General features: G+C 40.4%; 1 protein-coding gene across 1 annotated transcript; it reads right to left on the bottom strand.

Moving 5' to 3' along the window:
* Nucleotides 1-1,369: 1,369 nt before the first annotated feature.
* atf7ip (activating transcription factor 7 interacting protein) lies at nucleotides 1,370-18,574 on the bottom strand. Its single transcript, XM_084685373.1, is given in 15 exon segments — nucleotides 1,370-2,114; nucleotides 2,265-2,338; nucleotides 2,561-2,638; nucleotides 2,931-3,032; nucleotides 3,292-3,915; nucleotides 4,083-4,147; nucleotides 6,124-6,182; nucleotides 6,313-6,381; nucleotides 6,556-6,693; nucleotides 6,953-7,131; nucleotides 7,313-7,778; nucleotides 7,957-8,232; nucleotides 8,235-8,498; nucleotides 9,434-9,483; nucleotides 18,360-18,574. Coding segments are annotated over 13 exon segments (2,856 nt in total). The 5' UTR covers nucleotides 8,493-8,498; nucleotides 9,434-9,483; nucleotides 18,360-18,574; the 3' UTR covers nucleotides 1,370-1,646.
* Nucleotides 18,575-25,050: the final 6,476 nt, after the last annotated feature.

The following is a 25,050-nucleotide window of genomic DNA, read 5'->3' as shown; positions in this document are numbered from 1 at the left end:
AGACTGCGGCCTGTATTTTGTTAAATTACATTTTTATTTATATTGGGAAAACACAAAGACTGTGGCTCGAGATTCCGCAAAAACTGCGGCTTATGTGTTTTGGATTCCCGCAAAGACTGCGGCTTGTGTGTTTTGGATTCCCGCAAAGACTGCGGCTTGTATTTTGTTGAGTTACATTTTAATTTATATTGGGAAACCACTAAGACTGTGACTCGAGATACTGCAAAGACTGTGGATCGAGATACTGCAAAAAATGTGGTTTATGTGTTTTTGTTGAGTTAGCCTACATTTTATTTATATTGAGAAACAGCAAAGACTTTGGCTTGAGATACCGCAAAGCCTGTGCTCAGAAGGGTTACTTTTATTACTTGTATTATTGTTTAATTATTGATTTTATGTAAAGCACCTTAAACTCCAATTATTGTATGAAATGTGGTCAAAATGTTTCTTCAAAAAAACACATTTTTATGTGTTGTGCAGAGAAGGGTGACTGTGGTTTGTCACGGTTTGGAATAAAAGGGAGAAAACACGGTGGCGGATATCGCTCTTTTTTTTTTTGACAACGTAGTTAAGGCGTGTGTTGCTTAGGCGCCCCCTTAACTGCAAAGTGCTGCTGGGAAAACAGCAGACACTCCTTGCATTATAGTATAGATGTTTATCATTTATCCATTGTATTTTATTCTTTATTAATGTTTTTTTTACCTGTCTCTGCTGCTGTAACATCCACATTTCCCAATCTTGGGAATTAATAAAGTGTTGTTTGATCAGTGGTGTCTTTATGTGGTTAAGAGAACTAAAACTTAACTGTGGCCTGGCACTATTTGACTCTGAATTTGACTTTTGACTTTGAATGTATGCACAGTATAAGTAGGCCTAGATGTAATGAAGCTTCATAAAGTTAAAACCTTTGTTTTGACCTTTATTCTCTCAAATATCTATTGTTTGAGATATTACAAGTTAGTTTGTTAGAAAATGTAAGTGAATGTAAGTTATTTTCTCAAAATAGCTACTAGCCTTTCTTCTTGATTTATAATGATTATTGCACCTTCCAGACACCTAACTAAATACTGTTGGAAAAGGAAGCTCCTGCTTCCCAATAAAAATTCCCAAATAACTTGTTTCATGCAGTATTCCAATTAAAGGTTTGTGTCTGAATACTTTGTATATAATTGTAATCAAAACAAGAAACCTCAATTAGAAAAGTTTTTTTAAAAACGTTTTATTGTATTTGTCAAAGTCTGGTTACCAGACAAACATACAAAATTACCATCATTATTTGTATTTAGTTTCCCAACACAACAATGCATTTTGATGCAACCATTTCCTGTAAAGTAAATAGGAACTGGACCAGGTAACAGATGTCAGCATATCTGAACAGCCTGTAGAGATTTATTCAATTCTGAACAATATCTTAAATCACAAAAATTATACATAACAGTTGACCAAAATCCTGTCGCAAACCAGATTATCATCTGGGGTCCCAGCAACATATATTTACCATGGATGTCCCTGGATGTGGTTGTGTACAATATGTTTAACACAGGGATCCTAACTCCATTCCCTAAAGAATTTAACAGTTATTTCAACTTCCTAAAACACAAATATGCACGTTCCCAAAATGCGTGCCCTCTTCCATTCTGATTGGTTCAGCTCGCTGAGGAGGAGGAGCTGATGACATCAGTACACTGAGGCTCGCAGAAGGGTCCAAACCGACCGTAGATGTCCCGGGCTCGGACAGCGAAATAATACGTTGATCCAGACACAAACTGGGTGAGTGTACAGGCCATTGGTAGAGGCAGGGCTTTGACCTCACCTATCTTCTTCCAGTGCTGCAAAGCCTGCCCATTGGCGGCAGAGTTGTCCATGTGGTAAGCGTACAGGTGGTAACTGTCCACAGTGGCGCAAGTGCGGTCGGTCTCGGACACACACCAGGAAAGAACAATACCGTTCTGGCTCTGCACCCGAGCCAGCTTGAGCTGAGGCTGCTGGGGGAGCGAGGTCAGGGCAGCCTCCTGGGGCAGGCGGGTGGTGGGCAGGGGTGCTGTCGGTAAGGGGGGCAGGGCTGTGGAGGAGGTTCTGGATGGTGTACTAAGGCGTGTTTTTACCGGGGAGTCCTGTGAGGGATCCAAGAGATGGATAAGTAAGAAGGTTAAAAATTGCTCATATGTTGTAAATATTTATTTAAATTCTCATCTAAAAACTCTTTAGTTACAGACAACAAAATATGCCTAGAACAGAACATTTGAGAGGATTAAGATTCTCACCAGTGGGGGGCGGTGGTGGACTGTATGTTGGGGACTGCTCACAGGGTGTTGAGGAGACAACCTAGCAGTAGCACCTGTTTGAAGATACAAACAATGTGAGTCACACTTCTGTGATAAAGGTCATAGGACTCTTAACTGCATGAAATGACAACCTTGGGCTGAACACCTCTACTAAGATACATCATCAGGATATGGTGAATTGTTTTTCAGCACATTAGATGTATGACACCCAAATTTTTTTGCTAACGCACGCACGCACACACACACACGCACACACCCACACAGGTGTTTCTCACCTGTAGGAATGCTTATCAGCGGGGGTGGTCCTGGAGGACGATGAGCAGCTATGCCTATGGCCTTCTTAACGCCCGTCACTGTGAAGAATTGGGGAAGAATTATGAGAGGGAGAAAAGATTGGCAACTTTGAGACAGAGAGAAGAAAATTAAGATGCCGCTACCCAGCATCCCTGGGCAGTAATCACTGAAATGATAAAATTGTGTTACTTTACACTAACTATGCACTTCTGGTCCTAGATAATCCTGCTGTGGCTACTATTTGCCCCATTTGTATATCGCTTTGGATAGAAGCGTCTGCTATTTTTTTATTTTTTTTTATAAAACCATACAACAGCAAGGTTATTTTGTTTGTTGGAATCTCATCTTCACCTTGTACATCATCGTCGTCCTCAGTAAGGTCTATGACAGAGCCTTTGGGCCGGGGACCCTGCACAGGCGTTTTGGTTGGAGTAGAACCTGTGGCTTGATTATCTGAAGTTGAGAGAGAATGAAGTGAGGGAGTTATTACTATTTACATGTCTTTCTTTTGTAGTTTGTAAAACAGCCACTGCTTCTGCTGTGTAGAAAACATTCCAATACACATCCAACAGAACAAACAATAAGTTCTACAAAGCCACTTAGAACTTTTTTTACGAAGCCAATTTGTAAAACCCTTGTGAAGGCTGAATAATTAGCTTGAACTACTTGAACAATCATTTTGAGTGGGCTCCCAGTGGTGCCAGGTACCCACCTGTCTTGGATGTCATCGTTGTCCCAGAGGGCGTTCCAGGAGCTGTCGAGCCTGTCGCAGCTGGACCGGAGGCTGCTGGTGAGGAGGATGAAGACACCGCCCCTGCTACGGAAACAGACTGAACAGGCATCCTGGCTGTGGCCACAGACACTCCTGCGTAGGGTGTGCTGATGCCCCCTGCACCTCCCTGATAGCGAGCCAGAGATATCTGGGCTGGGGTCATCTGGGAGGTGGAGGCCTGGATGGCCGGGACCATCGTCGTGGCCGTTGTGGTGGAGGGAGCTGCCTTGAGGATGAAGGTGGAAGTGGTCGTTTTGGGTTTGTTGTGGGAGTTGACAGCTGCGAAAGAGGAGACGGGGATGTTGACGACGGTTCCGGGCTGCCCATTAGGCATGGACAGGGCTGGATGTAGCTGAATGAGGACAGGCTGGCCCTGGCCCACCATATTGGTCCCTTGAGCGGTCTTGAGCAACAAGGTTCCCGTAGGCTGGCTCTGGGTAGCACTGGTGCCCAGTGTGGACGTGGTGGTATTGCTGGTTGAGATCAGCTGGAGAATGGGCCCTGGTGTTACCATGGTTGTGGTTGTGGAGGTGGGAGGAATAGACTTGGGCTGGGCAGGAGGCACTGAAATTCAGAGAATATTTTGAAGAAAGAAAAGAAGAAAAAAAAAAAGAATGTGATGAATATACACACCTTTAAGTGACCAAAGAAGTTATAATTTCCCAATCTTTGTCATGTCTTGAATACTAGGAATAAAGGTTAGTGTAAGCAAAGACAGTCCTCTTACTCACCAGGGGGGTTGGTTGACACAGGTGTGGTGGGGATCTGCTTTACCTCCATAGAGGTCCAGACTGGCCTGTTTAGAAAAATGTAGAATGCTTTGAGTTGTTCATAGACACAGGGTCAGGGTGCGGTGACCAGCTTTGTCACACATATCCATGGCATTTTAGTCACATTATCAGGCCTCCTCAGTATTCCACTTCAATCTTGAAGTTTTTTTTCATTGGAAATGAAAAAAGGAGTTCATTCCACATTGAGTATGTGCTGATGCACAGTATCATCCAGATCATAACGCATCATCCGGATAGGATTTCCCAATTTGCGACTATATTTAACTATCAAGGCCAGAATGTCTGTGTCTGTGGCTCAGTCATAGAGAACTGGGCATTGTCTGACGATTAAAATGTGGCAGGTGCAGTGGTCAGGATCCAAGGATGTGCACTCTCAATTGTGAAGTTATTTGGTTGAGTGGTCCGCAAGACAATGTGTTTGTTGCCATGTTGAGCTGCACTGAGCGATGGACTCATGGATCACTGCAATTTGGTATCCTGTTCTGTATGATATCATCCGAGACCCAAATCATTTGTCAGATCACAAAAGTTTCATTCTAGCGGGCACCGTATTTATATTTTGAGTGCTGTGATTTGGGGCGTAAAATAATATAATTTATTTTTTAGGGGGGGTGGGGGGGTTTAAAACCATTAGTCAAACACATACATTGGAACAATTCATAGAGTCATAGTTTCTCCACAAGAGTAAAATTTATGAACATGAAAAGGCTTCTCCATAAAAATGTAAAAAATCTTAAGTCAAAGAGAAAAATGCTTCTTTTTTCTTCACTCGTAGATCTGCATTGATTGCTTCACGGATCTTATTCCAATCACATCGCCTCAAATTGCTGAAACGATATTCCAAAAGAGCCCTCATGGTCCTCCTCAAGTTCACAGGAAGTGCTTCCCTGCCCTGAAGCCCAACATAATTGACCTGTCCAACCCAGCCGCTGTAGTCCTCATAGTGGACAAGGTTTCGGAAGAGAAGCACAGCGTAACGGACCGGTTTGTGCTTCATGTGGCTGTCCCTGCAGCCAAAGAACAGCTGCCTCTCGTTCTCCTTTGTGAGCGCTCGAAGCTGTACATCTTTTCTCGCCGGCCCCTCGTTACATTCCGACAGCTGATGTGCCACTGAAGTCCTCCGTTCCGAGGGGAGCCTGGGTAGCTCTACATCCTCCTCCTCTTTGATTTCCTGTTTGATCGACTGTACGGGTATCCTGACAAGAGAGGGCGCCAGCCACCCTCTGCGTGTCTTGGACTGCGGCTCCGGCGTCAGCCCCCGGAGCACGCTGTTGGGGAGGAGAGGTGCAGTTGTAGCGGGTGCTGCATTCACTAACACTCTGAAGAGCCTGGGGCTGTGCTCTCAAGCTTCACATTGTAGAACGTCACAAGACTCAGGACCATGTGATGTTTTTGACGGTGGAGAGAAAAAAAAAAGAAGTAAAAAAACGACACGCCTTCTACTCCGTAAAAAGAAAAACAATTTGTCTCTGAGCGAAGGATTTTTTTAAATTTTATTTTTATAGAAGGGTAAGCCCTTCATGTTCTCTGCGAAGTCAACCCTTAATGGGCAAAAATATTGTCAAATCCCAAACTGGTGTTTTGGGATTGATGTCATAATTCACTCTCCGCCAGATTGTATTCCAGCCTCTAGAGTTAACCATACTGCTGACACAATCCGGTACAGAACCTACACATTCAATCACACGTTACCGTGGCTCCATGTGAGATATGGGCTTTAGTCTGGTTTTGTCACGTTCATACAAGGGAACACAATACAAACCCACATACACAGCCTGAAGCACAATGCTTCACCATTTGAATTGAGAATGAGACCATATTAAATGTTCTTGTGTACCGTACATTCTGTCAATCAATTTAACATTTAAATAAATTCAAAGAGTAATGGGCTACAGTACTAAATCCTATAGCTTTCTGACATCTTTCAAAACATTTGCTCAAACTCTAAGGATGTTTAAGAATTGAAAGGCTGAACTCTTACCGCTGCGTAGGAGTGGAATTGGTGGAAACTGGAGTCTTAGTTACAGGGGTTGTGAGCACCTGTGGGAAATAAATTATAGGGTACATTAGTAACATGGTGCACCGTTTTATTTTTGTGGACAGTTTGGTATCAGTATTGGATATCTAGGCTGGATAATATTGGGATTCTGTCCCTTGTCTGTTTTCCTACCTCCTTTGTTTTATTCTCTGAGGACTGGTTGGCTTCTCCAAACTTTTTCGTTAGTCTAGCTATTTTAGCCTGAAAAACATTTGGCATGAGTTTATTGCACCTGCAATTTCTAATACGTGTGTCATGTTTTACTTGATACTTTTACATTGAGACTAAAGGCTTGGGTTGACAACTGTATTGGATGAAAAATAAAAAATTGCTGTAAAGGTTGAGAATTTGTATGTTTTAGCCATTTCTTCTTACCTGTAGCGTGTTAAGGGCGCTCTGGTGTTTGGTGGCACAGTCGATCTTGTCTATACGCTCCTTTAACTCCTGCAAACTCTGGTCAAAGACTGTAAGCTGCAGTACCCTCATCCGCTCCTCCACCAACTGCTGAACAACCTGATCAAAACACATCAAACTATAAAACAATCCACACAATGAAACTTGGATAGAAAAACAAAGTGCTTGACCTTCAAAGTAGCAAAATATTTTGTTAGGAAATATAGATCCATCTTGTGAGCTTACTTAGTATACCAATGCAAGAAATATCCATGGCTTATATAGTTAAAAGGCTACGGCAATGACTCTTGCGCTTGGAATTGTCCTTGAAAGACATGGGAAAGGGCACATCCCACTGCCAACGACCAATGTTACCCACCTTTTCAATTTTATGGCGACTGCCAGCTTTAGCAGTGATTTTCAGTTCCAGCTGTGCTTCTAACTCAACACCATCCCTCCTCTGCCTCTTCCCATCTCGGTCCACATTCGATTCATCTTTGACATCAGCTTCCGACAGAGAACGTTTATGTCCAGAGGAGCTCTTTTCTTCTTTAACAGCTGTCAGGAAAAATTTACATAAGACCGTGTCATTACGCACTGAATTACAGCCTGTGTAGCAGAACTTTTGTAGTCAATTTTCACAGATGTTTGAAGATAAGCGTTGTCGATATTTGCCCAGGTTCTCTCCTATTGTTACATTCCCAATTATTCAATCCATCCCAATGTGTTGGTTTCATACCTGTGTTAGATGATAAAGATGAAGAAGACGATGGTAAATCCTCCACCTTCAGCTCTTTTTTCACCTTTTTCGCTTCCGTTTTTACTTTTAGGTCCACTTCCATCTTCTCATCTTCCTTTACCTCTGCCTTCATTCCCTGATCACCATCACCCTTCCCACTCTTAATGGCCAATTTTTTTATGTCCTCGGCTGACACAGGTCCGGTAGAGGGGGATGAGGATGAGGAGGGTTCAGGAGACCCTGTGGTAGCCTTGGGGGAGGAGGATCTCTCCTTTTTGGCTGGAGGCGCCTCGGGAGCCTTGACCTCTGTACTGTCTGTAACCGTTCCCATAGTTACAGAGTCTTTCTGCTCTGGCTTCTGGCTTTTCTCAGACACCTTGTCAGATGTGGCAGGAGAAACAGGGCAGCTTGGGGAAGATTCTTTCACGGAACTGGTGGTTCTGCTTTTGGTAGCAGTTTGTATTTCCTGCAGAGAATACACAGATGAGTATGTAGCTTAGCTAGGCCGCCATGCCATACCATGCTAAGGGCAGTTTGGATGTTGCTAAGCAATGCTTGGACCCCAATTAAAATAACTAATCTGACCATTTTATCATTCCATGTTGCTGCTTTTCCACCATTCTTTTTCTTAACCTTATACAAACCTCTTTCTCCGTGCCATTTGTTTCCTCTTGCTTCTTCCCTGCTTTTGCCGTCACAGCCTCTTTAGCTTGTCCTTCCTTGGCCTCCTTAGCTGAAGACAACTGGGGAGACTCCTTAGGTGGGGAAGGAGAGCGCGCCTTCTTTCCTTCTTCCTCAATCTTTCTCAGTTCGTTGTTCAGGGAGTGGAATGGTGACGAGGGTGAAGGAGGAATGTCTTCCTTAGCTTTCGGACTTGGTACAGCCGGAGGAGAGGGGGACAACGATAGGGACAGGCCAAGGGGGGGGAGCGCGAGTTTGGCGAGGTCGAAGGTGTGAAAACGGGGCTCTTCGAATCTCTGGTGTCACTGTCTGCCCCCTTCTGGCCATCCTCTTTATGCGTGCCGTTCAGTAAGGGAGGAGGCGAAGAGGAGGTAGATGAAGCCCGCCCGCTCGAAGATAAGGAGTTGTGGAGAGTTTCAAGTTGCTGCCGGTCACTTATCTTCATAGTCTTTCTGGCTCTGAAGATTTTCTTCTTCTCCTCCGCCACAGCAACTTCCATTTTCACCTAAGGAACACGGGAAAAGATGTTAGAGAGAGGCAAAAACCACAACTTGGAGGCTAAAGCACTGGCTACCCACCTGTGACATCCACTTAGCCTATACACACTCCAACAATAACTTTCAAAAGGTACAAGTGAGAGATATGTTGACATCAAATTGTGCAGTGACTTGGAACCAACTCCAGGGGTCACTGTGGAGAGCTCTGTTTTTCTCCCTTTTTGTTCTGTTCTGGAAGGTTCTAGCTATGTGAGCTCAGCATATTTTACTATTGTACTTGACAGGAGAAAATTGGAGCTACAAATGTGACTAAGCACAGCAAAATCTACGCTGAGCACAGCAACCCTTCTTTCTTCATGCAGCTCGATCCAAAGTATTCAACGATAACTTTAGTCCTGGTTAATAGACTGCTAATATTCAAAATGGAAACATTCTGAAAACAATGTTTTGGTAAAGATACTCCGTTACCACACTAAAAATATCAATCCCTGACTGAGCTGGCAAGCTTTGGCAGTCAAGTGCAGTGGTCTCTTGGATCTGCAGCGCAGAAAATACTTTCTAGACTACAGCAGCACTGCTCTGTCTCTTTCCCCTCCCCCTGTGCTCCTATTGGTCACCTCCTCAGCAAATCAGGTCTGCTAGTTACACTCTGCTGGCAACAATAAGGGTTATGCAAAAGGTGCATGATTTCCGTACACTGTTCCAATTGCAGAACGTATTTAGTTGCGAGGCTAGGTTCCAACTTGTAAGCACCCTGTTGTAGCCTGCCTGTTTTTACATTTTAGTAATTAAGTAGCCTGTAATGTTAGCCAATTGTATAAACATTTAACGATTCAATTGTAGGACCTTAAACAAATATAGAAAATATTTAACATGATTACATTTTTAAAACATTATGAAAACAATTTAATAAAAGTGTTGTTATTAATAAATGGAATCTTACCTTGAGGTAGTGTTGTTTCTTATCATGGATTTAGCACTAAAAGGCTCTACCTGCAGAGGAACAGGGGAGAGGTTATGATTAAATCAGTGTACTTGGCCTATTTCATGGTCAAGTATTGTGCTGGAAGGGTTGCAACAAATGAATAGCACACATTTCCATATTTTGCATCAATAACTCGTGGCACGAAGTTCATTTGTCTGTAAGTACCCAATTGGAGTAGCAGACATTCTGCGAGATCCAGATCTACCTGCTCCATGTGATAATGCACAGAAGTGAAAGATGTGGTGTTGCTTGATCTACCAGGCCAGATTCTTCTAGGAAGAAAGGGCATTAGCCTAATTGCCCATACAGAAATAGAAGTATATAATGCATACGATAATAATGTATTCATTTAGCAGATGCTTTTATCCAAAGTGACGCACAGAGGCGGATCTGAACCTGCAAACCCCTTCATCTGCTGTCAAATGCACTACCACTGAGCTATACCCGTCCAGAAGTATTAGTTTGGACTGCATGTGATTTATGGAAGAATTAGCGCTTGATCATCATTAGTGTAGACTAAATGATTAAATAATTAACCAATGCCCAAATAGCCACCATCTTGCTCACTCAAATGCACACACACACACACACACACACACACAGGGGACCCGGAGGAACACTTCCAGAAGTTTGCCTGGTTGTACAAAGAACCCTATTTAACTAAAGTAGCAAAGGCGAGATCTTATGATAGGAGACAAAATACCTAAATTTGTGAACCAAAGCACAACATAATTGTCACCAGTGGAAACTAAAACAATCTGGTGTTCTCAGAAATGAGATTGACCGCTCCATTTCCTGGACAGATTCTGTCATTGCATGACATCAATAGGTGACACGATACAGTGTTTTGAAGTACAATTTTATCACTGCATTATGTCATCAGTGTTGCCTATTGCACAAAATTAAAAACAGCAATGATATTACTTTAGGGTGGACCTTTTCAAACCTGGCCCCAAATCAGTAGGGTTGAAGATATGGCACTACATGCTGAAACACAGGCCTGTAATCCAAGCTACTTACAGAAAATAGATCTTGTTATTTACTCACATTTAAACACTACTTCGCTATGAAACGATATGACAATACCTTGCACTACTTTGTCAAGTTGATTCAAGGTATAACAATATGACTGCATTGCTGTTTTAACAGACAGCTATATCCTTTACAGCATGAGTCTGACTTCATGTTGTGCTTCATGACAACATCACGACTTTCGACAGAAATTGACAACGTCTGCAGTGTAAATACAATAATAATGCGCGCTTTACAATATGTAAAGACAGGGCTAAACCACCACTTCAAGGTGTGATGCTACTCCAATCACAGTCCATGCAGTCCTATGTAAATAAGCAAGATCTAGTTTGTTTTTATTTTACATGATAATAATGATCTATGAATTTACTTATGTCCTTGTACTGAACATAATAAAAAATTGTCCAATGGCATTTATGTTTCTTAACATTGAGGTGACAGATATATTCTTCTGATTTTACACAACAGGTCCATCTAATAGCCTATTTCATCATGTGTGCTTAACACCACTGCTGTAAAATCACATCACACACAGCATGTAACCCACAGCACAGTAGACATTCCAATGTTATTGCGCACTGCGCGCAATGTTCCCCTCCCCCACACCTTTGTCTTCATGCGCTGTGTCTGAATCCAGCAGAAACAAAATGGCTGACAGCTCTGCCGTGTGCAGCCAGGCTGGGCTCTAAAAAGCTGAAAACGTGTTTCCACGGTATCACCACAGATCAAGTTTCATCACTGGCATGTTTTGCTGGCATGTTTTGCATTTGCTCTGGAAATTTACTTGTGAACTGGAGGTCAACTTTAAGTCACACTGACATTATACTGGTCTATATAGACCAAATTAAAAACTTTTTCAGTAAAAGTAAAAAAAAAAATCAATATTTGTCTAAAACACTGCTGGATGTTGTAAGCTAAATACTTGGAGTTTACGTTCTTCTGCTCACATATCCAGGTCAAACTTAATCCTTAACTAGTCTCCTAAGCCAGCATCAGTAAATCCATGATAGGTGTAAACTGTCCAAAGTTTTCTCTATACCAGTGTGGTACAACAAATGTGTATGATCTTCAAGATCCCATCCCCCGGTATTCTATCAATGTAGTCTTGCTTCACTACAGTTCATCCTTGGTTAGCCAACTAGTATCGTCCACTTGGCTAGCTGCCTCTGTCTAGTTCATTGCTCATTCTCACTCTTGAGGTCCATGAGGTAATTTACTAGCCGTTGACATAATGTGTTGCAGAACTAGAGGGGTGAGCACATTTTTCCACACAATATCTTTCCACCAATGTGATAATTCCACCAATGTGATAATTCTCCAGTTGACCAGCATGACTTCCTGAGACAGCAACATGATATGGTCCATGGAGTCTCAAGTCAAAATTCTCTCCTTTTACCTTTCAACATAAAACCGTACACAGGAAGTTGGAAGTATTTTGATTAAGTTCCCATCTTGAAGGTTCTTCTAAACGTGAGCATAATATTTTGTCAGCATTGGCGCATTTTCTTTAATTTACATTACCAATACATTGAATGCTAAAATAAATGATCTTTTATTCACACACAGCTTTCTTTAAATTTGAGCGCGAATAGATTTGGCCTATTAACAATAGGTTATTTTAAAATAATCCAAAATATTTGATCTTACAAAACAGGGCACCATCAGGCACCACTGTTGTTCCCCATGTGGTTATGATTCATGGTCTATGTCCACAAGCCATATTTCCTTTTCCAATAGATTGACTTATTTTAACCATTAAAAGGAGTCAAGATCATCAACTGACTGTTGCCCCACATGTCTCAGAATAAAAAATATATTTTTTACTTCTTTTTTTTTTTTACTTTCCATTACTGGACCTTCCTTGTGCATTAATTTACTTGCAACCATTGGCTGTAAACAAACAATTGACAAAATGTAATTAACATGGAAACAACTAACAATAACTCATATCTACCGTGAGCGATGAGTTTTAATGATTCGCTTAGTGTTCTATCCCTCCTCGCCCAATTCATAGGCTGAAAGTTAAGTTATATGTTTTGGTTATAATGTAACCAAAGAGATAAATCAATATCTAAAAGGGAAGAGCATATCAACCTGTGGCTGGAGCCTAAGCTTCATATAGTAGGCCCTTCATCCTTGGGCAGAGGTTGTACGAGTGATTTGTTTGGCTGTAATTGAGGGAGCTAGCAACGACTGGGCAGAAAAGAGAGAACAAAACCAGGGAGAGGGGGAGGGGTGGGCTGCTGCTAGGACTGTTCCATCTGGTTGAGCAACGCGTGGTTTGTTATGTAAAAACTGTGTGCGAGTCTTCATTGACAGTATCTCAGCTAGCACAGGAACACTTGACACAGCAGAATGTGTCAACTATAATCTATCACTCTGTCAAGCACACTAACCAAAAACATATTACACAAGCATTTGTATCCTTGAATTGATAAATACCATTGTGAACATGTAAATATAAGCCCCAGTTAATATCAAATTAAATACTTATGAAACTTGACAAAAAACAAGGAGCACAGTATGTTTTATACCCACACAAACCTAAGCTAGCAACGCAGTCAATACTGAAGTGCACAGCCTCACACACCACCCCTCCCCCACTCAAGCACAGTCTCTCCAAGTGCACAGTGGAAATTTACTGCCAAGCATGGACTGAACCATTCTGGAAATGGGGGGGGGGGGTTACTCCTGGCTAGAGAGGGAGCTTGAGGTGAAATATTTAACAAATCAACATAAATGTAAATTGGTCTTAAACTCCTCTGAACTTAAATTAAATAATTTAGTTGGAAATTAGTCCCCTCCACTGAAAAATACAGAAACTGCCTTTTGGAAAAGTGTTTCATACGCTACAGTAAAATATTTGCATGATCACACTACAAAATAAACATTTATTGTCTCCTTCAGTGTTTTAATTATACACTCAAAACAGAAGAAAACAAAATCAGCACAGGCCAACATCCCTCTCAATATGGTATGACAAAATTGACCTAAAAGAACTACGGCCATCAGTGATGGACTGTGGCTTTTTTCTGGGTGTTCATTATAAAAGGTTATTCAGTATAAATATCCTCAAAGCAGACAGAGTAAACTACAAGATTTAGCTGGTCACTGAGATCCAGCGGGCTGCCCTGCGTTCTCTGCCCATCCCCCAGCGTCTCCTCTTTCATCCATCAGGAAATTGCAGAAACACAAAATGGCCACCAGAATTGCTGTTTGCAGCAATGGCAACTACAACTGGATTCTCCAGTTACTAACAGATATCATTACAAAATCTACATACTAAAGATAACTGCCTAAAACATGTATTTTTGCTTATTCCTCACCCACCATTGTGCAAGTTTACAATGTGTTCCACCTTTTGACTAACTGTTCTTGATCAAGGCATACATTGAGCACTTCATTTCACCTATCAGGTCATATAAACACACACACACACACACACACACACATCTCAGTAACCATATATAATCAAATGGCATTCATTAAAGGACTGAAACAGCTGGATGAAAATGTGTCATGGTCAGTCATGCATTTGGCGGGAAACCTACACTGCTTTATGAAAGCAGAGCAGCCTACATGTTTCCCAAGTCCAATAAAATACCCCCAAGTCTAACTGCAACTCCACATGGTGTAGGTGACTATAACCGGGCTCTGGAGTCCACCTCATCAGTGTTTCACAGAAGTCAGGCTTCAAACTCTTGACTTGTCATGGCTGATCTGTATGCAGACAGGAAATTACTGGCATGGTGTGGATGACTACTAATGTATGTTCTCACTACTAAAGTAGCACTTATTGACCAACAAAGTCTTTTGAGGGATGTTTAAGTTTTGCCTTTAATAGAGTAAATTACTACAATAGATAATCCAACATTTCTTTGAGTCCTCATGGCCAGCTATACAAAATTCAAGGCTATAGTAACGATTTTGTGGGACTTAGCTAGCACCCAGTACTCCCTGAGATTTCACATGTTCACACACCAGTGGGAACAAACGCACTGCTGCACCCTTGGGAGTTACTTACGAACACATTTATCGTGAGACTAATGACCAAAATCAAATTGTCTTTTTTTCTAGTCTGATAGGAAGGCCTACCTGTAATCTATCTGTAGGTGTGTATCTCTTGTTCTAGAAACAGGAGAACAATTGGGTCAGGTTGTCTCCACAAGCTAGACCATAGTTATTAAAAACTGCACTCTGGATTTTCTCACCTTTGTACGCAAGATAAGACACTTGTGTAAAAATAACAGTCACATTGTAGACTTAGTTAATTAAATAGTTATTTAACAATAATAATTTAGGATTATGCATTTGGTTGGGTATGACCTAACATGGATTCACGCACAACATTGAAAAGGGGGAGGAAGAGACGCAATCAGGCCAGTAGCCAATCAAGAGAGGCTGCTTTCAGAACTGGATAGAACCAGTTGAGACTGGCTGAGGTTTTTTTTTTCTTTTTTGTGGAGAAAAAAAAAACAACAGCTTCCCTTTTCTGGTTTGTTGTTTTAACTAACTCTTTATGACCTTCAGTATTTTAGAGAACTCTAGACAAATTCATTCTAACCAAATGAAACTCGCCTCTTAATTTTTGCCTCATTTACACTCCTATATTCTCATTTACCAGTCCCCAGCAGGGACTTCAAAACCTGTCTCCTAGTTGTACTACTTGACACAGACTACTATAACCAATATACCAGCTGTATACCATTCTACTATATACCAGCTGTATACCATTCTACTATATACCAGCTGTATACCATTCTACTATATACCAGCTGTATATCATTCTACTATATACCAGCTGTATACCATAATACTATATACCAGCTGTATACCATTCTACTATATACCAGCTGTATACCATTCTACTATATACCAGCTGTATATCATTCTACTATATACCAGCTGTATACCATAATACTATATACCAGCTGTATACCATTCTACTATATACCAGCTGTATACCTTTCTACTATATACCAGCTGTATACCATTCTACTATATACCAGCTGTATACCATTCTACTATATACCAGCTGTATACCATTCTACTATATACCAGGCCTGTTTATTATTAAAGTGGGGTAAAATTGTGTCAACCGTGTTGTACAGAAAATAAGCATTTTGTGTTGTAATTGTACGTCTTCTAGAAGGTAAATAGTACACAAAGACAACCTTGCCATCTTTGATAATGTAGCAAGGATACACATAAAGGCCTTCAACATATATTTGGATGACCAATGAAACAGGACCACCGAAATGTATATTGTACATAGGCTAATTTAATAATAAAAAAATATATAAAAAACAATCACCCTTAGATCAGATTGGTTTCCACACTCAACGTCAACATGATTCTATGCTTGCTAACAATGCAGTTACATCAGTCAAACTCTGCATTTCACTCAAGCTTATTCATGGCATTAGATTGTCTACGCTGATTCATACTTCATCAACATCATCCCCCAAAAAATATATATGATTTCAAACATAAATCTTACTCAGTTAGTAAATTAGTATTGACCAACACCACACACAAAACAAATATTGCAAAATTGTGGGTGGGTCCTATCCAGGGTTTGCCCAGTTTTTAATTGGAGGGCAAAAGCAGCCACACTGAATGTATGGCTACACAGGCAATATGAGCACAAAACCACAGGCATATGGAAGTCAGGGAGACAGAAGAGTGGGGGAGGGGAACTGGCAGTAGGGCTGTACCATTCCCTCTGGAAAGATTAGTGTTTGTGCTTGTGGGGAGAATTTAAAAACCTCATATTTGCAAATGTCCAAAAGAAAAACAATTTGTAAAAGTCTCATACATTACCAAGGCCAGAGACAACTGCAATGGATCAACTTTATAGTCACATTGTATTTCCACTGCAAACAAGCTCAGAGGCATACTGTGTGGCTCCTGAGTGGAAAATTACAGCTGAGTTGGACTGTACCACGTTAGGAAACTATGGGTAAATAAAAAATGAGTGACAAAATGCTTGGGAAGAATGTTAGACAGACCTTCACAGGTCTGTAGGTTATATTAACCTGTTACTGTCTGCTATTAATCTGCTCTTGTTTTTGTGTTCAAACCAGAGGTTAATGCAGCTAGTTTTTTGCTTCTTTTCTCCCCTCCCCCACACAGTCACCACTGCTGCGTTTGTTCCATTTTTGAAGCAACTCAAAATGGCCACCAGGGCAGCCATTTTTTTGCTTCAGCTGGACCAAGAGACTGGTTCTCTTAAAAACCTTAAGCGCAAAAGCTTACATGTTTGTAGCCTTGTGGCCTCAATCCATTCACTTAAGTACCACTTTGCTAGCAGACTAAGGAATTCCTGCATGCTAATGCATAATTACAATAAAATGTTTCATTGCATTTTATTGTTTACATAAAAATAAGGGGTTGACTCCTTTTGAGATCCGGTATTTCTGAGAATCAAATACATTAGCCTGCCTCTTCTGTTCCGTTCCAAGCCAACTAGGCCTAAATGTCAGCCAACCACTTGATGTAGCCTAAATGGAGGCATCTGATGTGAAATTCAGACCAGTCCACAGATGCTTCAATACCTGAAATATAATGTGGGTTCCATAACACCAAAACAATTCTGCAGTAACCAAAGTGTAGGATCTTGAATTCAGAAAATGTTTGGATCTGATTGACCCTTAAAAAAATTGAGCCAAATCACATTTTGAAAGCAGATGTCCGGGTACATACTACTAATTAAATTGTATTGCCCCATGGAACAGGCCGCTATCTGAAAAATGGAACGTGGAGCATTTTTTACGAGACCAACAAAGAATAAAATGGGATGATCAATCGAGTCAGCCAATGGTGTGTTCAACTTTGCGGAGAACTTTTTGAAAAAGTTTAGCCTGTGTGTATAATCTAATCTTTAGCTGTACTATAACCACCATGTTGACCTACAAAAATGGTTGCTAATATTTACCATCCATTAACTCTGTTCATATGCTAGACAAGAAGTGACCTGACTCGCAAGATGTTTGTTACACATATCCATCTGGGAAGTCATCCTTGGAAAAGGGTAAGCACTATGAAAAAAGACTTTGCAGGTGATTGGTTGAACCACTGTCTTTCACGGGCCAACGTCAACCACACTCGTAGCTGCCAGTAAGTTCTCATTGGATGCTTTTTGGTCCGAACCACTATGGTTCAGGAATAAATTATTAATTTAGAGCTTAGCAAGATAGATTTTCACATGGTCGTAGTTTCGCAAATCCATGTCTCACAAGTCAAGACGTCTGAGCCCTACATAGCGAACTCACGCTTCACGTTAATGCAGCTTTGGTAGTTAATTCCTCTAGGGGTCACTTGGAAGATTGCTCTTGAGTTTGGCAAATATGTATCCTGTTAATTTTACCAATAAAAGTACATTTTTGGATTTGATGTGGAATTTGACAACCTATTAATAAACTATGTGAAGTTGCCATGTTATTGATGATACGCCTGACAATAAAACAGTGGTTAATCATGCCTGGAGCAACTGTGAAATTTACAATAACCACCATTGTGACATTATTTCATTCTTTCAATTAACAGGATACCAAGTAAAGACTACTAACACAATCGTTTGAAAACTGTGAGGAAAACTTTGCACTTTGTAACACAGCAAAAAAAAAACAATACATGTTACATTCAATTGACTAAGGACGTAGCTAGCTACCACAGGCGCCTGGCCAGCAGAGGACAGTCTGTGTTGCTAACACTAACGTTAACCACTACAATTCTTCACATGCAAACCACTTGAAAGAGGATAAGTACAAACCACTATAGGGATTAAACTAATTATTTATACAGCTAGCTAGCTAACTACGGTATGTGATGATAAAAGCAACCAATTTACCAATGTTTGGATGTTCGTCGAGTGCCCGCGAATACTCCAACGTCTGAGCGCACCGCACGTGTTTTCTTCCCGCTTTCTGTGTAGATGTAGTGGTCATAGATTGCGGAACATTAACTTGTCGTAATATAAATATATATACATAAGATCTATACAGAACCGAACATACACTGGCACACTGGTGGGACACCTCACACCAAAACAAACCCGGTGAGGACTGCTCTCAGGACGCTGCAGCCTATACAGTCTCCTCCTCTTTTCGTACTCAAAGGAGCAGCTCGTGAGTGCTGTGTGTGGGGGTTGGGCTTACAGAGAGCAGACAAGAAGACTCATACTCGCTGTCAACGACGAAACGGCGTAAAATCTCAAGTAAAAATATTTTTAAAAGTAGGTTAGGGTGTCAACTATATTATACTTCGTCTGCCAATGCAAGTAAGTAGGCCTATGTGTTTTACAGATGGCTTTTTATTTCGGCGTCGAGACAAGAGCATTCTGCAGCCTGTAGTATGAGGGTATGTATTTCACTGTTCGATGCTTTGTTGGATTTAATAAAGACAGACGTCGAACTGTATAAACATAAGCAGGGTGGCAAACGACGGAGAACAAGGCAGGAAAAGCGATGAATGGGGGAAGGTAGAAATACAAGAGGGGGATGGTAGGAATTTAGTGGGAGGAGTCTAAATCTGATCGCGCGTGGTGTGAAAGTCAACTGTAGAAAAAAGGCATAGTATTTACCCATGAACAGAAATGGCAACTGAATACAAATCTGCTAGTTTTTAACAACGGCATACACAACATAAATGTCAATCCATATAGGTTTCCCTATTTGGCTAAAGCAAAAAAAATTTTATATCAAAGGTTATTTGGACGGTGATTACACACAATGAAAGAGTATCACAAAATCAAAGAAATAATAAATCAAGACTGTTTCTCAATAATTTATTGGATTCAGAAATTAGTTGACTACATATGTAAGATAACGGCTACAGTACAATCCATAATCATTGCCAGACTAAGCTGGAGGTGGTGGGGGTTTATGGGGGATGGGTGGAATTTAATGGGAGGAGTCTAAGCAAGTGTGTGAAGGGTAAAAATGCATACCCCAGTATATTGAACATGAATTGAAAATAAACTTGGGATGGAAAAACAGCCTTAATTGTAGAAGGTAGGGTACATTTGGGTTATCTGGGACATTGGGTAATTTGGGACACCTAAACTCCAGAGCGTTTTCTTCCCTGCCATGACAATGTTTAGTCCACAGAACTTTGACTCTAGATTTAGCATGGATGTTATCAAAACATTGTTATGTGACTGAAATCACAAAACATGATTGGTGTGGTGTCACAGAAACGGTCAGGGCACTAGTTAATCAGGCAGCTCCAATGAGAAAATGCATGCAAAACATTTCCCAGATTACCCAAATTCACCCTAGGTCATGCGCAACGTGGAAAGAGTTTTAAAGTTGAGCAGAAATTAATCAACATAGGTTTCCACAATCTAGCCCACACAAATTAGAATGTCTTTCGAAATTTAGACATTTCATTATTTGAGCAAAACGGATTTCAATTATTCAAATACAGTACAATGTGTACCTGACTTAGGATAGTAGTTTCCTATACACAACTACAAGCACAATTCTCATGGTCCTGAGTATATGACTGAATAAAATAATCATGTAATACTGGCACACTTACAGTATCAAACTTGAACCCAAACTTGCCACCCTACAGGCTGCAGCCTACTTCATGTCAGCCATTTTGTTTTTCTTATTCTCATGATGAAACCGCCTATTGAAATGTCTGCTTGCACTGCAGTTCCATGAATGATCAATAGAGGGCATACAAATGTTTAAGTGCTTTTTAGAGCTCTTTGATATTCTTCTCGTAGCTACAATAAAATCCCTACATTTGCTTCATACCATGGTTAACAATTCGAGTTTTATAGTCAATGCCAGGCCATCACTGAAAATAATAACTTGTTCTAAATGATTCTGACTGGATAAATAAAGGTTAAATAAATAAAACAATGTAAAGGGACAAACTTAACACTGAAATTGTATATTTATTTTTTAACAGCACTGAAGTTGCACAGGATAATGGTAAAAGTGACGAGTAGGCCCCTAACAGTAATGTTGCAAGAATGTGTGTCTGCATGGAATGCCCCTCCCCTATGTCTGCAAAAGGGAGGGAGGGGGTGAGCTCTTTCAGACATGGCTAAATGAAGCAGCACTGGCGGGAAAATAGAGCCAGACCTCATGTCACAGCAGCGGAAAAAAAACATCAGTCAAAAAAGACAATAAGAAAAAAAAAATATGATTCAAATCTTTTGACAAAAGGTTGGATCATACTTTTTTTACTGGTGTTTGAGTAAATACAAGTAATTGTTCGAAGCAAATCAATTGCATAGTTTGGTATTCTTACTAGGGTTTTATAACAATGTCATACCAATTTGGTAAACATTGCTTGAAGTTGAATTGCTTTTAAAGAATAAATGCTCCAAACCAGAGTGCAAATTATGCAATGATAATCGGGGGGGTCAACTTCTTGTTGTTTTTGCCTCTTTTGGACGGGTCCAAGTCTTAATTAGGGGGTTTAAAGCTCCCGTAATTCGCACACTGCTACACACTCCTAATAAAGAGAATGTCAATGTAAATGTGAGCAAGTGGACGGTATATTTGATACAACTATCCAATTGGACCAGCCAAGTGATATGGATTGTACTCTTGAGAAGCAGTAGAGGAACTTCTAAACATTAAGGTAAGTATCAGAATTTTCGAAACGCTGTCTCTTCCCTTTCTAGCACACAAAAGGGTTCTAACAAGTACTACTTGAGGGCTTGAACAAGATACTGTTGTTTTCGGCTAATTCTTAGATGAATTGTATGCAACTTTTTAATGAATTAAAAGGTGTCTTCAAAACCTCTCTATAGGAAGTCAGACATAAGTATAAGGCCAAATCAAAGTGGGTTGGCTCCACAACTTGGTAGAATGAGGAAATCACTCTGTTTTATCCAGAGTTAATGGATGGACCATCAATACTATTACTGACCATCACAAATGGGTTGGGGTCATCTGTGACAGTTATTTTGATCTGACCATGGGTGTCGCTGTGGTACACACGCCATTCCAAGTTGAAACTTTATTAAGCCATTTTCTTTTAAGGTTTGGGTTATTTTTTTATTTGATCGACAGGAAAGCAGGGAGAGACAGATGGGAAGACATGCAGGAAATGGCCCAGGCCAAATTCAAAACCAGGCCCCTGCATAAAGGCCTTTGTTTAGTGGAATGCGCTCTTACCCAGTAAACCAGCAGGGTGCCCAGAAATTAGGATTTTTTTTACCTGTATGACCTTCAAAGCTACAACTTGGGGTACCTGTTTCATTTCCAAGGAAGAATATTAAATACATAAAAAGTCCAACTATGGTAAATTTTCAGTTATTAGCCATTGGTTCAACTGACATTACATTTACATGTAGTCATTTAGCAGACGCTCTTATCCAGAGCGACTTACAGTAAGTACGGGGACATTCCCCCCGAGGTAAGTAGGGTGAAGTGCCTTTCCTATGAACACAACATCATTTTGCGCGGCCTGGAATCAAACCAGTAACCTTCTGATTACTAGCCCAATTCCCTAACCACGCAGACATCTGACTCCTGACATTACCATCTAATGCTAATAGTAGCTCTTTTAAGTTCTATATCACATGATGAGTGGACACAAAAATAGCAATGTTGCGGCTCACAGAGTAGGGCGCATACCTCTAAGCTAGGGCCTAAACACGGGCCTGGGTTTGATTCTGGCATGGGACATTTCCTCCATATCTTCCACTCGAGAGACTAATGCTTTTCTGCCTCTATCCAATGGTCTCAATCAATATAAATATAGAAGATAAAAGCAAATATATATATATATATAAAGAACGACTGTAGGCTCACTAAATACAAATGTCTATAAAAAAAGTATATATTGAGAAGCTATCACACGTTGCCCATGTTAACATGGTTACGCACTTGCCACGCCTACATGTAGAAAAGACACAAATTGACCGCCACTGTATGTGTCAATAGCGATATAAACAACATGCGTGTTAAAATGGTGAAATAGACACTAACCATGTTAGATGTAAATTATTCATGTCTACATAGCACAAAAGGTGCTTAAGAGTAGATGGTATAGCATACCAATCCCTGGCGTCTAGGTCGCACATTAGATGTTATCATATTATAGGAACAGACACTTGGTGTTTTTACGCAGGAATGCAGAGACGTGGGTGTGAGGGATTTATTTATGATGTATTAATGCCTGCATTTTGTAGGACTCTATTTCCTGCAACGATATTATATATCTTAAAATAGAATAGGTTTTTCCTTATGTCTAACACCATACTCTTCGCTCACATCCGTCACAACCGCATACTTGAGACACCCAGTGGCTCTGTTGTATATTGCCGAGTTTTTCAGCCCTTTCCTTGGTGTGGTTGTCTTGCAGGTTTTTGCTATCAATAATAACAATTTTAAAAGAAATTACCAGACGCTTTACCAGAGGGTGATATGGGCTTACAACCTCTACATCAGCAGCTCTACCACTGAGACCTACCCACCTATCAACTTTCAGTGTTGCAACAGGGCTTCTTGACGCGAGAACTGAACATTCTAAAAAAAATGCCAACAAAGGGATACTTATATTATTGTAATGATATACCAACGCTTTGCGTTAAAGTGACCTTAAGATGTTGCACATTTTCTTGAGCAAGATCGTAAGGTAAGTGTATTTGTAGAAAGTCCAAAGAAAAGTCAACATTAACATTACTTTAACTTAAGTCTTGTCAGCAGAGAAAGTCTTGAGTTTTGTAATTGTAGTTGGTGACGCAAGTCCACACATTTGTCCGAAAAATGTATGTTTATTTAGATAATTATAAATTACCATAAATAATAAATAAATAACAATATTGAAACACATCTTTGTGAAACACAACTTTGAGAAAATTGTGTAAAAGAAAAAATATTTTCACATTAGGACACTAGTAAGGTATAGACAACTGAGTTATCCGCGGATTAACAATTACTAGAGTTTACATGACCATTTCTTGTTGTTGATTTATTACACCACACTGCAATCATTAAATAGGCAATATAGTGACGTTGATGTGGATGCATGTTTATGGACGGGCAAGATGAGAAAAGTGTTAGAAATATTAAATATAAACAGTTTTTGTGAAATATTATTTTGATTGTTCCTTAAAAATCAACAACGGCACTAAAACACCACTAGAACTACACTTTTTTTTTGCATCAGACAGCAATGTTGTCACGTCACACTCTCACACACATATATGATTGTATAAAACATTTTCAGGGAAACCCCTCCAGGATACAATTCAAACCCAAAGTTTGTGACTTTTGTAAGTGCATGTGCTCTTTCTGTAAACAGTGTATAACTGTACATTAGTATGGGTGATTTCCTGAAGAAACCTTCAGAAGACATGTAACTGTTAGTTATTCGGAATGGTTACTCTGGTATTCCAAAACATCTATAGTCAATTTAGTAGTTACAGATAGCATGTTGGAAACTTTGTAAGCTCGCTTTACATGATTCTATTGGTAGCAGTAAAGGAAACCACATTTAATTCAGAAGTGTTCCAGAATCAGTGGTTTACCTGATCTGACTGGATGGATATTGGCAAGATGCTTGAGGTTGCATTTAAGCTACCAAAGCGTCTTTGCAGTAAGTGCTAGATGATTACTGCACATATCTGACTGTCTTTTGAGTCACAGAGATTGTTGTGGAGTACTGCCACCACCTGGCAGAGAGAATAGTTGTTGGCAGAATGATATTGGCACAATATCAGCTTCATAGGTTTTCAGTATCTTTAAGATGGCCACAAATCCTTCACATGGCACTACATTTTTGAGAGGAATCAGTTTGGTCAGTTTTGAGGTCTGTTTCCCCATAAATACATCAAGCTTTGACATTTTTCATCAAGCTTTGAGACAATTAGTTTGATCTATCACAATACTTCAATAAATGGGTTGATGTTCCTGAATTTGTTTAAAAAAGTGGCAAGTAAAAACAAAATAAAATGCACACAAAAGATATGAATACAGGGTGAGGAAAAATGGCCATAAATGTGTGTGGGTGAGGGGATTTGTTTTGTGAATAAATAATTAAATGTAGTTAAAGTAACAGTAATCCTTCATTCAATTGGCCATCCACAACCTCGCCCCCCCCCATATTTGTCTGATCTCCTCCAGGGTCCCACTACTTCCCGCTCCCTCAGATCCTCTTCCTCCATACACCTGTCTATCCCCTCTCCCCGCCTCACCACCATGGGGAATAGTGCATTCAGCCGCTCTGCTCCCCATCTCTGGAAGTCATTACCACCCCAACTCAGAAATATCAATTCATTCCCCCATTTCAAATTGAAAATCAAAACCCATCTGTTTAAAACTGCTTATTCCATTTAATGCCAATTGCTATGCCTTCTTCTGTTGTTTTTAATATTGTTGTATTCTTTATTTTGCTGCTTTTAATGTCTTATGTACCCCTGTACGGTGCCGAGAGAGGCACCTTTAAATAAGATGTACTATTATTATTAATTGCAATTGACTTTGTATTTTTGAAGAAAAACTACGAGTTTAATATGGCGCGGGTGTGTGTGTGTAGGTGGGAGGGGGGGGGGGAGGGAGGGAGGGAGG

The sequence above is a fragment of the Hypomesus nipponensis genome, chromosome 21 (assembly GCF_054491055.1).
Source record: "Hypomesus nipponensis isolate SF chromosome 21, ASM5449105v1, whole genome shotgun sequence".
NCBI lineage: Eukaryota > Metazoa > Chordata > Actinopteri > Osmeriformes > Osmeridae > Hypomesus > Hypomesus nipponensis.
Note: the sequence above shows the minus strand (reverse complement) of the source record. Positions and strands in the feature narration are given on the sequence as shown.